General features: G+C 28.8%; 1 protein-coding gene across 4 annotated transcripts in view; it reads right to left on the bottom strand.

Annotated features, from left to right (window-relative positions):
• LOC123262848 (disintegrin and metalloproteinase domain-containing protein 10-like) overlaps window positions 1–15,652 on the bottom strand; it is a 110,398-nt gene that overhangs the window by 11,453 nt on the left and 83,293 nt on the right. For all 4 annotated transcript variants that reach the window (XM_044725322.1, XM_044725320.1, XM_044725321.1 and 1 more), the window contains 2 exons: window positions 12,921–13,089; window positions 3,494–3,663 (listed from right to left, as the gene is read on the bottom strand). In XM_044725322.1, the coding sequence (XP_044581257.1) occupies window positions 3,494–3,663; window positions 12,921–13,089 (339 nt within the window). The remainder of the gene's footprint in view (window positions 1–3,493; window positions 3,664–12,920; window positions 13,090–15,652) is intronic.

Below are 15,652 nucleotides of genomic sequence, written 5' to 3'. Positions count from 1 at the left end.
AATAATAATTTCATTTTTACTCGGGCCACCAGTCACACTCAGTCAAATGATAATTACGAGAAACTTAAAAAGTAATCGAGGTTTTTGACAAAGGGATGTTGTTAATTAGTTATTCTTCTATATTATAAGATAAATTTTACTATAGTATAAGTTTCAGTCACATAATTATAGCTTATAATTGACGGTATTCCAGAGTCAAATGTCCCACCAGTCACTATAGAATGACCCATAGATAAAAAAAAAAAAGAAATTTATTTAAAATTCAGCTACTTGTTCATTTAGATTACTGAACAAATATTCCTGTACATTTGTATGACAATTGACACGAGTCGAGTTTAGGTATGTAAATTTATTTAAACTTCGTTAACATCTAACTTTGAAACTTTTAATAAACTCAAACTGTCGCAAAACGAAGAAAGAGGAGAACACTGAGAAACATTTTTTGCGCGTTTAAATGAAATAAGTTTTGAGTTAGTGAGTGTAATAGCAAAAAAGTGTTATTTTTTTTCTTTTTGTCACCGAATAAAATCTTTGCACGAGAGAAAATTTCTTAAAAGATCTTAGGATCTATTGTTTCATACGAGGAAGTATTGCACGGCTCTTAATGCGGATTGGTAGAGTACTTTACGATCGAAAAATTCTGTTTCTTTTTCGATATTATTATTAGTAAAATTCATAGAAATCTAACTAAGGTAAAAGCCCCTATTATTGACACTATAAGAGTGATCATAAATATTTGAATTTTTTTATCGTGATTCAAATGAATATTGTCAACTTTTTTTTTATAGGACACCTTAATCATTGTTTTTATTTATATAATTTAATTAATTAACTTTAATAGCAATAAATTGAATAATTATTATATTAACTTGAAACCAACAGGTCAAATGTATGTATTATTGACAGCGCAAAAATTTCAAAGAGCCGATAATTGATATACCATTGACCCTGTTATTGACAGGTCGCTTATTACAGTTGAATTTATATTAATAATAATCATTTTTACTAACTAATGCAAAACTATCAATAATTTTTATTATTTTAAAATTCGTTTAAGACCTAGCTTTCCTATATTTTTTACCAGGTTTTTTTTTAGCAATTTTTTCTAGTCTCAAATACTTTGATTCTTATAAAATTACATCACGGTATGTAAACATTAATACGTTGATATGTATGATGAGGGGGTTAGGTTACTTTACTTTATGGCCTATGTCGTTAATTGACGCAAGTTAATTTTCGTGTCCCCATCATTGACATCCGCTATTTTAAAATTAATTTTAACTCGATAAAGTATGAATAAATAATTATATGGTTATTTAGACTATAATTAATCTAAAATAATTTTAAACAATGCAATTACATGAAAAAAACATTGAGAAATCTGGATTTGAAAATAAGATCTTTCTTAATAATATTGTTAAGGAATTACAAACGTATAAGCAGTTTTGGGCTACTTGAAAAAATGAAATTTTTTTGCGGTAAATAGTTTATACCTTGGAATGAAATTTTGCTATTTTTTAATTTTGAAAATATGTAAAATTGTCATGAAATATCAACAATTGTTATTATTATTAACAGATTTTAATAATGAAATAATAAAATTGAATATGGTGTCAATAGTGGGGGCCTTGTCAATAATACACGGAAAATAGAAAACTCGAAAATTTAAAGTATAAAATGTAAAATCGGTCCCGTCGTAATCAAAACTAGAAAAATTACAGTTCTAAATAACATTTTTCTAAATTCAATTTTTTAATTTAATATTCAGAGCTTGCAATGTAAATATTACATTTTACAATGTAATTCTTATAAAATCTGTAATAATTACAACCTGAAACTGTCATTTTTCCAGTTTTCATCACGAAGCACCACGTTGCATTATATACTGTAATTTTTCGAGTTTTCTTTTTTCCGTGTAGGAGCTTTCACCTTATTAACAATAACCATATTTACTAACTAATGCAAAACTATCAATAATTTTTATTGTTTTAAAATTTGTTTAAGACCTAATTTTCCTATATTTTTACCAGGTTTTTTTTTAGCAATTTTTTCTAGTCTTAAATACTTTGATTCTTATAAAATCACATGACATTATGTAAACATTAATACGTTGATATGTATGTTGAGGGGGTTAGGTTACTTTACTTTATGGCCTATGTCGTTAATTGACGCAAGTTAATTTTCGTGTCCCCATCATTGACATCCGTTATTTTAAAATTAATTTTAACTCGATAAAGTATAAATAAATGATTATATGGTTATTTAGACTATAATTAATCTAAAATAATTTTAAACAATGCCATTACATGAAAAAAACATTGAGAAATCTGGATTTGAAAATAAGATCTTTCTTAACAATATTGTTAAGAAATTATAAACGTATAAGCAGTTTTGGCCTACTTGAAAAAATGAAATTTTTTTGCAGTAAATAGTTTGTATCTTGGAATGAAATTTTACTATTTTTTAATTTTGAAAATATGTAAAATTGTCATGAAATATCAACAATTGTTATTATTATTAACAGATTTTAATAATGAAATAATAAAATTAAATAGGGTGTCAATAGTGGGGGCCCTGTCAATAATAGGGGCTCTTACCTTCGCGTTACTAATGCTAAAGGGCGTATAAAACAATATAGAGCAATTTAAAATTTTCTGAAAATCACGTTCGTTTACTTTTAAAGATTTATTATGATTATTTCAGTGGTACCTAAAGTTCATTCTAGAATTAAACCCGTCAATAAAAAGTGTTTATAGTAATGTATGTTGTTTTTAATGAAAAATGGATCATAAAAAATAAAGTGCACTTTTAAACATCTTGAGTGTTACACAGGTACTAAAAGTTTAAGACACATTATTTTCTAGTAGTAAAATTATTTCACATTAAAATCAACCACTTTTTCTTTAACATCTCTTAATAAAAATTCTCATTAAAAGTTATGAAATTCGAAAAAACCATTAATATTTAAAAAATTAAACTTGAGATAAATTGTTTGAAGTATTTGTCAGTAATTTTGCGAATAAAAATTGTTTAAGCTAATTAAAATTATTTTAGTATAAAAACTGCGTACTGCAAGTAGAAAAAAAATTCTCCCCTATTTTTTAGCAGTGTAATAAAATATTAATTAAACTCTAAATTAATTATTTGACAATCTGACTGATTAACATCTGAGCGTGTATTTTTGGAATAAAATTAAGCGTCTATATTTATTTTTCGAGTGCGGACAGTAATTTGCAACTATTGAAAACCAGGAAATAATTCAAAAGAATTAATATTAAAAAAAAACCTATTTATATATTATTCGACGGCATTGGAGTCTATTCATTAAGGTTCATTTATGTTTTTTAATTTGGCTCCGCTATTACGGGCCATATAAAATTATGTAGTACTGTGGTGCTGTGAAGTATACATACAATCCATGTAGAAATACAGAGTATAGACATGAAAATACCGGCAATAGCAGTTAAAATAATAATAAAAATAGCACAAGTACCTGACTAGGACTGCAAACTGCGTCCTCAGTTAAGCGGCAGGGAATTTCGAACGGCGCATGGTGTAATCGTTGAGGATGACAGCATGGATCATTACAATCTTCTTCCCATCCGCAGTCACACTCCTCGCCCTCTTCAACTACCCCATTACCGCAAATGGCTATTTGGTGTTCTTTAAAATAAAATTATAACAAAACCTTCATTTTATCGGTTATTCTTGGAACTGCTGTCGGTCGTCATAAAACGACGCGGATAGATTGAATTTTTTATAACTAAAAACGTTTTATACAGTCAACAAAAAAATATAAGTTAGATTTTTAATAGAAATTTTTTTTTTTAAAACTGACAAAAACAATTTAATGACCTAAAATAATTAAAGTATTAATGCACAGAAAGAAAAATTTCTTGACTGGAGAACAAAATTCTCGGTTCAAGAAAATTTTCGGGTGCCTGAAGGAAGACCGAAGTTGTGTTGGCCGAAGTAAAAATTTTTCTTAAAATTCTACCCTTGGTGGAAGTCATTTTTTCTTAATTCAAATTATCATAAATACTTGATACAATAAATTTTTATATTTGATCAAGATTTTTAGATACTCTAGGGAAGCAGTGTCACTTACTTCAGCTGAGAAAAAAATTTTCTCACCTTGAAAAAATTTTTCTCTTGAATATTTGATACCTATTTTATATTATTTAAGCGTGCAATTATACATATTGAATGAAAAAAATGATTCAATATTATTCGATCTTCCCATTTGACATGTTAATCAATAAAAATATTAATGAAAATTTACTTCTATCTTTATATTTAATTTTTTGGAGCAAGAGAGAAATTTTCTCAAGACAAGAAAATTTACTTCTATTAAGAACTAAATTTTTTGGAGCAAGAGGCTGAATTTTCTCAAAACAACAAGATTTTCGTGACAAATAAATTTTCTTGGATCAAGATATGTATTTCTTAAAGGAAGAGAATTAATTTCAAGTTATATCATCTATATAAAGCAGCTTCAAACTTAACTGCCGATGCTCAAGCAGTAGCAGACTGGGCTCGTGAAAATGACCTCGAAATAAATTATAAGAAGACCAAAGTCATGATCTTGGGAAGTAAACACAAATTGAGACTACTTGAAAACTTTGAGCTACCTGAGATCATTATAGATGGCAATGTAATACCATATACACAGAAAAAAAGATTTCTTGACTGGAGAATAAAATTCTTGGCTCAAGTAAATTTTCGGGTGCCCGAAGGAAGACCGAAGTTGTCTTGGCCGAAGTAAAAATTTTTCTTGAAATTCTATTCTTGGTGGAAGTAATTTTTCTTAATTCAAATTATCATAAATACTTGATACAATAAATTTTTATATTGGATCAAGATTTTGAGATACTCTAGGGAAGCAGCGCCACCTACTTCAGCTGAGAAAAAAATTTTCTCACCTTGAGAAAATTTTTCACTTGAATATTTGATACCCATTTTAGATTATTTTAGCACGCAATTATACATATTGAATGAAAGAAAATGGTTCAATATTATTTGATCTTCCCATTTGACATGTTTGTCAATAAAAATATTAATGAAAATTTATTATCGAGATATTTAATTTTTTGGAGCAAGAGAAAAATTTTCTCAAGACAAGAAAATTTACTTCTGTCAAGAACTTAATTTTTTGGAGCAAGAGAAAAATTTTCTCAAAACAAGAAAATTTTCTTGATTCAAATAAATTGTCTTGGATCAAGATACGTATTTCTTGAAGCAAGAGAATTAATTTTGTTGGGATAAGTGAAATTTCTTGTGTCAAAAAAAATTTTTTTTTTCGCCCAAGAAAATAATTAGCAAGAAAAATATTTTCTTGGTTCAAGTGAACCATTCTTTCTGTGTACAAATTCAACCAAACATCTAGGAGTCCATCTTTCAAATAATCTTTCTTGGAATACGCACATTTCACAGGTATCACGCAAAGTTTATGGTTCACTAAATAGTTTAAAACGTAGGAAGAATTTTCTGTCCACACAGACCTGCAAGTTATTAGTTTCTGCTACTATCCTTCCTATTATTGACTATTGCTCAGTAGTGTTTCTCAACTTATCGAACGAACTTGATTGCAAATTGCAGCGACTTGTTAACAATGCTATTCGATTCATTTTTAATTTGAGGCGAGATGAACACATCACACCATATCGACGGTCATTAAATTGGTTAAATGTAAAGTCACGAAGGCTGTACTTTTTGGCCTGCGTGTTCTTTAAATTGTTATCAACAGGCGAACCAAGGTTTCTGCGTGATTTATTTATTGAAGAAGACCCTGTCATCAGACGATCGCAAAGAATAGCCAATAGAAATAATAATATCACTTTCAAAATACCCAATTTTGTTACCACAACCTACGAGCATTCATTTGTTATGTCAGCTATACGGTTTTGGCAAGATCTACCTCCTGAAATTTCAAATTCTCTTGGATTAGAATCCTTCAAGACAAGAGTATTCGATTTTCTTATAAATCTCGAATAATAATATAATAGTAAGCTGGTTATTATGATTAAAAACATTATGTCCACTTGATCATTATGTAAATTTCATGTTTTAAGCTATCATGTAAATTTTTATTTCCATTATGTACATATTAGCGGTTCTTATGTGAATTATAATTTTATGTATATCATTTTTGCCATTCGGCTTTGTGCCTTGGCATTTAAACCTAATAAATAAATAAATAAAATAAATAATTTAGTCGAAATAAGTGAAATTTCTCGTGTCAAAAAAAATTTTTTTTTCGCTCAAGAAAATAATTCGGAAGAAAAATATTTTCTTGGCTCAAGTAAACCTTTTTTTTCTATGTAATAATACAAAAATACAGATAAAGTTTGAAAAATCCAAATGTGCATGCCTTGAGCGCTAATGTTTTACATAAAATTAAATATTTGTTTATTTATTTTTAATTTCCCACATACAGTAATTATTTATGATGCGAATAAAACGCCTTTACGTGTTCCGTTATATTAACTACTTACAAGTCAATACGCATACATACGTTGTCTGGGTTGCAGAGTCACTGTGAGAACTCTATCTATTAAAAAAATAAACATCGGGCCGACCAAAATGGAGAAATTCGGTGTGAGTGCCAATCAAAATGTTTTAATTACAACTAAACGAAGCAATATCAAGCTTTGATATTGAATAGGGTTCTTCATTAAAGTTTAATGACAGGGCTGAAAAAAGAATGAGCCCTAAAATTGTATATATTTTTAGTAATCTTGACCACACCACCATATTTTGATAGTTACTTCCACTATAAGTTTAAAATAAATAATAGTTTAAAAAAACTAAAAACACGCTTTTTATAGAAAACCAAACTAAAAAATAGAAAATAAATTTAAATTAAGAATAGTGTTAAAAATTTCAATAAATATAAATTAATAATAGTGTAAATAAAAAAAATGTATTTTATTTTAAAAAAAGCGTGAGGTGCATGGTGTCAATAGTTATAAATATTTTATTGACAGATATGAGTAGAGTGATTATCATTTTGATAATATCTTAAAAAGCACCCCACGCTTTTTTTAAAATAAAATACATTTTTTTTATTTACACTATTATTAATTTATATTTATTGAAATTTTTAACACTATTCTTAATTTAAATTTATTTTCTATTTTTTAGTTTGGTTTTCTATAAAAAGTGTGTTTTTAGTTTTTTTAAACTATTATTTATTTTTTACTTTTTAGTTTGGTTTATTTATAAAAGCGTGATTTTTTAGTTTTTTTAAACTATTATTTGTTGATTATCAAAAATATTCAGGCGCGCAAATTACCCACGGAGAGTTACATACTGACATACTGACATACTGACATACAAGTGAAGCTAATAAAAAAATAATTATTTATAAATATTATAAATACGGGGAATCAGAGTTCGATTTCGGAGAGGGAACCTGAGAAACGGCTACCAGAACCAAGGAAGGCCGCAGGCGCGCAGATTACCCACGGAGAGTTACTGACATACTGACAAACTGACAAACAAACAAACTGACATACAAGTGAAGCTAATATAAAGCGTGTAAAAACGGGTTTTTTTCACTAAAATTGATAATTAATTTACGAAGCAGGGTTATTAATTGGTTTAGTAATCATTCTTCTTTCCACCAGTGTATTTTTTTAAAACATTTGTACGAGGATTAAGGATTTAAAATACAATTTTTCTTGACAAGATAGGAAACTTGATTTTTAGGCCCCAGTATACTCTATAGAGCTATGCTTTCGCGTGATCGCGCTTAAGGCATGCAATAAGTGTTGACCGAAATTTGAATCTATTCACTAACTATTTTTTATACAATTTATGATTGAAAAGAAAAAAAAATTCGGAAAATCCAAAAGTGCACGCCTCATAACGCTCATTCATTTTTTAAGAAAAAATAAATTGTGTAATTGATTAAAAAAAAAAAAAATTATAGTTAAATAATTTTTTACAGAGTATTTTTTATTATTTTTTTTTTTTTTAAATATCAGCGCCCTTTTTTCTTGTCATATGCGCACGCAGTCTAAAAAAATCTAGCTTGATCAAGTGGCGCCATAGTTTTTATGTGACATATAAAAAAAATTCGTTTGTCTTTGTACAGTTGTATCGTAGTGAATTTTAATAAAAATTCAATTTAAAAAAAAATACGTAAACTAGGCTACTGATATGAAATACGGACCCAGTTCATCGAATTCTTAAACTAATAAAAAAGGTTCGATCTTGAAATATCAATTTGTTCGGGAGTAATCGTTGGTACATCTAAAATGGGGTGACATCCGGACGTCCACGCAAAATTTTTTTCAAAATAGCTACATGAAATGATTTTAGAAAATAAAAGATGGTTTAATTTAAGTATTTTCTCGGTGTACATCTAATTATATTATTGTATAAGTGTAATATGGTTATGATAGAGACATTTAAAGATCACAAAATTGATTGACCTTGACGAGTCGAGTATAAAGCACAACCTCACACGCTTCGCGCTATGAGGCGTGCAATTATGTAAATAGTTCTGTTTATTTGAATAAATATGACTCTTTTTATTTAAATAAAATAATCATAAGGAAAATTGAGATTATAAATAAATTATGTAATGTATTAATATTAATTACTATAAGCTACAACTTAGTTATTTTATATATTATTTTTAACTTTTGTCAATAGAAAAAAACTTCGCAACTTCATAAAAATAAACAATATTATTATTATATCAATACTTTGATATCATAAACAAACATGAGTAACCTTACTGCAACTACAACTATAGCGCTTTACCGCGTAAACCAAAGAGAAACGCGTCAATACACAAACTTTGTGTTGCAATTGACAATTTAACTCAAAATTTATGTTGATTTTTTTTAATACACAAATGGTGTTAAAAAAAACTGAATAATATATCTTTTATTTTTAAAAATGTGAAACATAAAAAAAGTTTCAATTCAAAATAATAATTTTTAACACAGACCGTATTTAGGACTAAAACACAAAAATTTTTACTATGAAAATTAATAATAAAAAATTACTTTGGAGTCTAAAAATTAATAAGAATCAATTTTTTTATATTGCTTTTTTAACTTCCCGCTAAGAAAATTGAAAATTTTCAAAAATCGGGAAGTTATTGGTTTTACCCCGTTTTTCGAAAATCGAGTTTTCATCAGATCTCGACGTTTTGAGGTCCTAGGAAGCTTTCCTGACTATTCCCGCGAGGGTGTCACTATGTCTGTATGTATTTGTGTGTGTGTGTGTGTGTGTGTGTGTGTGTGTGTGTGTGTGTGTGTGTGTGTGTGTGTGTGTGTGTGTGTGTGTGTGTGTGTGTGTATGTAAGTATGTAAACCTTCTATAACTTTTGAACAGTTCGACCGTTCTCCCATCCGCTCGGGGAGACGCGCCCGGTAGCAGTATCTCTTCTGCCCCGAGTGTGTGTGTGTGTGTGTGTGTGTGTGTGTGTGTGTGTGTGTAAGTATGTAAACCTCTTATAACTTTTGAACGGTTGAACCGATTTCATCGTGGTTGGTGCCATTCGAAAGGGCTTAGCCAAACTTAGATTTCCTGTTAATTTGAACCGATTCGGACCGATAGATTTTGAGAAATTTGGAGAAATCTAAAAAAAAGTAGGAAAAAAAATTTTTTCTGAAGTGGTTTTTTTGGGATAACTTTTAAACGGCTCAACCGATCGATTCCAAAAACTAATCAGCTCTCAACCTTGAAAAACCACGTCGATTGCCGCCAATCCGGTCAAAATCGGTTGATTCGTTCGAGAGATATTGTGAACGAAAGAAAACCGAAAAAAGTGTTTTTTCAGAGTTACTCCGAAATTTCTAGTTTGACCAATTAAAACTTAGAAATTATTTATAAGGCTTAAAAAACTACGTAGAATGCCGCCAACCGCGTAAAAATCGGTTCATTCATTCAAAAGTTATTGCGGTATGAACATTAAAAAAATAGTGTTCTATGAAACTTCTATCAGACTTTTGAGCTCAAAAAGCTCAAAAGCATAGAAAAGGTATCTTTTTGAGCTCGGAGAGCTTAAAACAACACACAGATTGTACTTTTGAGCTCTAAGAGCTCAAAAAAGCGGCCAGGTATTAACGGAATTAGCGGGAAGTTGCAGGGATGGCCTTTAGGGTCAACCGTTTTCCTAATTTTTTTTTTTTAAATAAAGGAGTTATAATTTAATGGCATTTATAATACTTTTAGATAAAAATTTATATTTTTGAGTTTCGATCAGTTTTATTATATAATAATTTTATTAAAAAAATTGAAAACCTTTTATCGGCTATTTCAACAAGTTATTAACGATTCAAAATGAAATTTATAAAAATAATTGATAACTGATATAGGTATTCGATAATTACCGCTCCGGAAAACTCTAATTAAATAATTTAAAAAATTCCTGTGGCATTAAAACACAACTTCGATTATAATTTTCAATTTCTCCCTCCCCAAAAATTCGAATTCAATTTAATTTAATTAAAAACTTATCTAAACTCAATAAATCAATTACTGTTTTTTCGTTCCTGCATAAAACCGCATTTAATTTGCAGCTCGAAAAAAGTAAAACCGATCGATATAAACTTCTTTGCTGTGCACTCGGTATATTTTTAAACTTTTTTCTCCAATAAATTGTTGCCCTTTCCTTTTCCGTTACTCTTTTTTTATGTCCAATAACGATTACAAATAAAATACTGGGGAAAATAATTAAATTAAACTTGTAATGAAATATAAATCAGTAAATTAAAGGAAAATAATGGAATGAATAATTATTTAACTGAATAAACATTCGCAGGTATGAATAATTAATATAAAATTTGTTTCGCAATTAATATATGCAAAGGGAATTCGAATGCATATGAAATAGCTATTATCAAATTATGGTATCTATATAATACCTCTTAATTCATTATTTATTCATGACAAAGTGTTTGGTATGATTTCATTTAAATTCGGTGCAGAAACAAATATTTAATTGCTCATCGGCAAGTCGAATTTTTTCACAAATAAAAACTTAATATGATAAATATGCCATAAAAACTATATTATACTCGATAAATTCAAAAACAAAATTTATTTGAATTAATTTATTTTTTTTAATTCCCAAGAAAGAATTTTCTCAAGAAAAATTAATCTCTTGATTAAAGAATATTAAAAATTTTAATTTAGTGATTAAAATTGCCGACATTATGCGAATATTTGTGTGTTTGTGTAACAGTTTACGGTTAATTAATAACGTAATTCAATATTGTTACATAAATTACAGTACTGGTGATGCAATTAGAGCACTTTCGAGTGTTCATAAAAGTCACAAAATTGTTTATTAAAAATTTATATCATAGTTATGTTAAGAAAATAGAATAATAATTTAAAAAACTAAAAAGTAGAAAATAATTTTCAGTAAGTTTAAAATAAAAATAAAGTAATTAAAGAAAATAACTTTATTGTAAAAAAGCGTAAGTTATTTTAGAATTGTCGACATTTAACGAATTTAAATTGAATATTAGCAGCTTGTTCTATCACAGTTTAACTAAAGTTACTTGTTTTAGATTTTCTTTAAAGTTGAAAAATAATTTTTTTAAAAGTAATCTCTTGATTGAAGAATATTGAATATTTTAATTTAGTAATTAGAATTCCCGACATTAAGCGAATTTAAATTCAAGTCAAGTAAAAATATATTTACGGCAAGTAACACGTATATTATTGTTAGAATTATTATTATTCTTGCAACTATTAACCTGGAATAGCTTCAGCAAAAATTTTTTCAATTGAATCCAATTTGGTGTGTCTAATTTTAAAATTATATGTCAATTTAGAAAGAGACTAAAACTTCAATCAGATAACCTGAGGATTTATTTTTAAGTTCCGGACTATTCAGGCGAAATAATATTGTTAAAAATAGTCAATAATAAGATTTATAAATCTCTAGCATAAATCGACGAGTTAAATGTTCGGAGATGTGTCAAGTATTCCAAGTGAAAGAATATAACTATTGAATGGTACTTAATTACTCGATCTACCGGTCTAAGCACGAAAACTTTGGACTACTTCTCGCCACCTATCGACTAAAGCCGAACACTATTTACTCTTGATAAAATTTGTTTCACTAAAAAAAAATAAAGTATTAAATAAAATCGCGAATACTCTTCAAATTGCTGTTACTATCAGTTTGCTTAAAATAAAATCTTTTCTGCAGTAATAAATCCTTCAAGCAATAAATTTATTTTCTTACTTCTGGTTTAATTTTACTAAAATTCTTTTCTTGCGTCCAATTGAACAGTTTCTCGATTGTAGCTGAAACTCTGATAAATTGCAATGTTTTCATTAAATTGAAGAAACTTTTGTCACAATTCGAGTCGAAAAAATTGTATATCTAATTGAAGTACTAAATTGTTTATAAGAAATGATAAATTTAATACATAATTCAGTTTATAAACTCAATAATCCTTAAACAAGGTAAGCGAATAATAAAATTGAATTACTGAGTCCTATATTCTGAAAGACTCTTATTACGATTCGGTGCAGAAGTTGAATCGACGAGGCATTAGATACGGATTTACTGACACTAATTGAATGTACAGACGTGACATTTGATTTGATTTTCCCGTTCCACCCTCGTTTCTCTTCCTCTTTCTTCTCTTGGAGCTTTCTGTCACCCTTCAGCCTCGAGGCGTCTTCTGCCCGTAAGTTTGATTGGACGTACTCAATATAGCGCTCGATTGCATCCAATCTAGTGTCTTTAGCTTACCGGGAAGCGACCCTTGGAATCAGAGCAGAGGAAAAAGAGCAAGAGCAAAGTAAGAGGAAGACTGGAACCGGTGGTGTACTTATCCATTTCAAGGATTTAACGATATTACACGGCATTCAGAATGTTTCTTTTTTTTTTTTTTTTTTTTTTTTTTTTTTCTAGCTAGAGACAATAGTGGACTTACCGGCGAAGCAGCCTTTGGTGGAACGAGCTTTGACGTCCAAAACGGGATTTATTGATATGAGACTGCACCGGCTGAATCGATTGTTATTTCTCTTGTCGCCGCTAGTCGCACGTGCAAACATTATGAAATTACCGTCTTCTCCGCCGGGAGAGCATTCATCGGGGTCGTGCTGTAAATTTAAAGCTATTAGACGGGCTGGAGATATTTAGTGTTGATTATTACTATCAGTAAAAATGAAAGAATAGAAAAACGTGCTCAAGTATTTTTTAAGAAAGAAATGTACAATGATACTCTGCGTAGAAAATGTTAATATAAAAAGGAATAACTTTGTATTGTACATCACGAAAAAGTGGATCCTGTTTTAAATTTACAATAAGTAGATCCATTATCAGTATACATATTTTGGATTAAAATTTTCTATATTCAAACGTAGACGTTTTGTTGAAATTTTATTTTCTCAAATAAAAGATTGGATTATTTTGTAAATTATTTTATTTTAATTAAACAAACTGAACTTTTGTACGACTGATTGCAAACCAAAAACTTTTTCATATAACCTGCATTGAAAATGTGAGTTTCAATGCCTGTTGAGCCAACCGAAACTAGACAATTTCAGACCAATGCGACTGTGCCGGGCAGGTATCAATTATTTCTTCCCGGCGGACAGAAAATGACGATTTTCTGTCCGCGAGGTGAAGTTGCAGCTTTATTTTCAATCCTATCAATTGTTTGTTTATTTTATACCTTTATAATTGTCATTCTAACCGTTAACTGTACTGACATTATAATTCTGTTATTAAGCATAAATAAGAATGATAAAAGAAAACTTGTCAATTTACGAAAAATGTTTGGTAAAAAATAAACTATTACTTTCTATTTTATTATAAGTTTCATAATAAAATGGTATTTTCGCTGTTCGTCTGAAACTATCTAGTTCTGGTTGGCTCCAGACATTGAAACTAGCATTTTTAATGCAACTTATATGAAATAGTATATTACACATCTAGGGCAGTAGAATAAGAAATGTCTCAGATCACATGTGATTGTTGTCCGAGGCGAAGCCGAGGTCAATAAACATGTGATCTGAGGCTTTCTTATTTACTGCCCGTGGTGTGTATACTATTTTTCTCCTCGACGGAGGCGGAAAGCGGCATTTTCGTTTAGCGCAGCGGGAGGAAAATTGACGCTTTCCGCCCGGAGGTGAGAAAAATATAATGTGTGACGCGGGATGAAACACGATTTCAGACCGAGTGATGACAGCCCTCGCTTCGCTCGGGCAGGCAACCACTGGTCTGAAGTCGTTTTGTTTCATCCCTAGTCACACAATATACTATTAAGCGCCAGAGTGAGGATAAAGTTAAAAGAATACATAATAAATGTTAAATAAGTTTATTCACCGATAATAACTGTTTAATAATATTTTTATCTGCCACTGAATTGTTGGATTGAATAAAGTTTTACGTTAAGACAATCGATGGAAATAAATCACGGTATGACCATCAATGTCACCTCATTTTATTTTTTGAGCTACTTTTCAAGTGCTGGAACAAAATTATAGACTCAATTTAAATTTAACATCCACCAGTATAAATTTTTGCTTACTTTCCGAGCTGTGACATCCATTTTATGGAATTGAGATACCATGTGTTATCCGGAAATTATTTTAAGATAATCTCGGAAAAGTAACTAGTCGAAATATTTTTGAAAATTCTAAAAAGTTGTGGAATAATTTAAAAAATGATCGTATAAATGAGTTACAATATAAATGAAAGCTTTGATGAACTTTAAGATACATTTTACAAAATTTTGTCAAAGTGATTAGAGCATGATTTAATGAATTTCAATTTTTATAGAATTGATTGAGTAAATTGTGTGATATAGATAAAACACAGGTATCTAGTTAAAATATATATTTTTAATAAAACTTGATTGAACTAAAGTTTAAATGGGATAAAACTTAAGATACATTTTACAGAATTTCGTCATCCCTTTTTAAAGTTATTTGTGTACAGTAGGTGAAAGCGAGAAAAAAAGTATAAGAAATAATTTTTGGTAAAATTTATTATTTTCCAGATTCAAACAAAGGTAAAGACTTTGAGCTTGTACTACTTTCTTATTAAATTTTCACATCAATGAACCGATCAAGCGAATATTTTAACAAAATTAATTAAATTTCGTGAACAAAAGTTTTGTCGAGAGTCTATTGAAAGCAGCGAAAACTCTTCAGAAAATTAAAGAGAGTGCAAAACAATATTTTTGTCAAAATAAGCAAAAATAGAATCTTGGAAAAGTAACTAGTCGAAATATTTTTGAAAATTCTAAAAATTTGTAGAATAATTCGAAAAATGATCAGATAAATGCACGAAGAAAAAATAATAGAACTTATTCCTATGTAGAATGATAACCATTACCATGTTACATAGTAACAGAAATTTTTGTGAGAATCTTGTGTAAATTTGCTAATAAAAATCTTAGAAATTGTGATAAAAATATAAACAATCACTCATTCGATGCGGAATTAAAATCTGAAAATAATGTTATTGTTTTTCTATTTTTCTGATGAAAACTTCAATTTGTTATTAACAAAAAACATAACCAAAATAAAAAATCTCAGTTTTTCGTAAATAACTTAATAACTTTTGGTGGTATCAAAAATCGGAAAAAAGATCCTTAAAGAGGAGAAAATTTATGATAGTCTAGTCAACAAGTTCAAAAACGTGAAAAATAGAGAT

The sequence above is a fragment of the Cotesia glomerata genome, linkage group LG4, assembly GCF_020080835.1.
Source record: "Cotesia glomerata isolate CgM1 linkage group LG4, MPM_Cglom_v2.3, whole genome shotgun sequence".
Lineage (NCBI taxonomy): Eukaryota > Metazoa > Arthropoda > Insecta > Hymenoptera > Braconidae > Cotesia > Cotesia glomerata.
The sequence above is the reverse complement of the archived record's forward strand: the minus strand, read 5'-3'. Positions and strand labels throughout refer to the sequence as shown.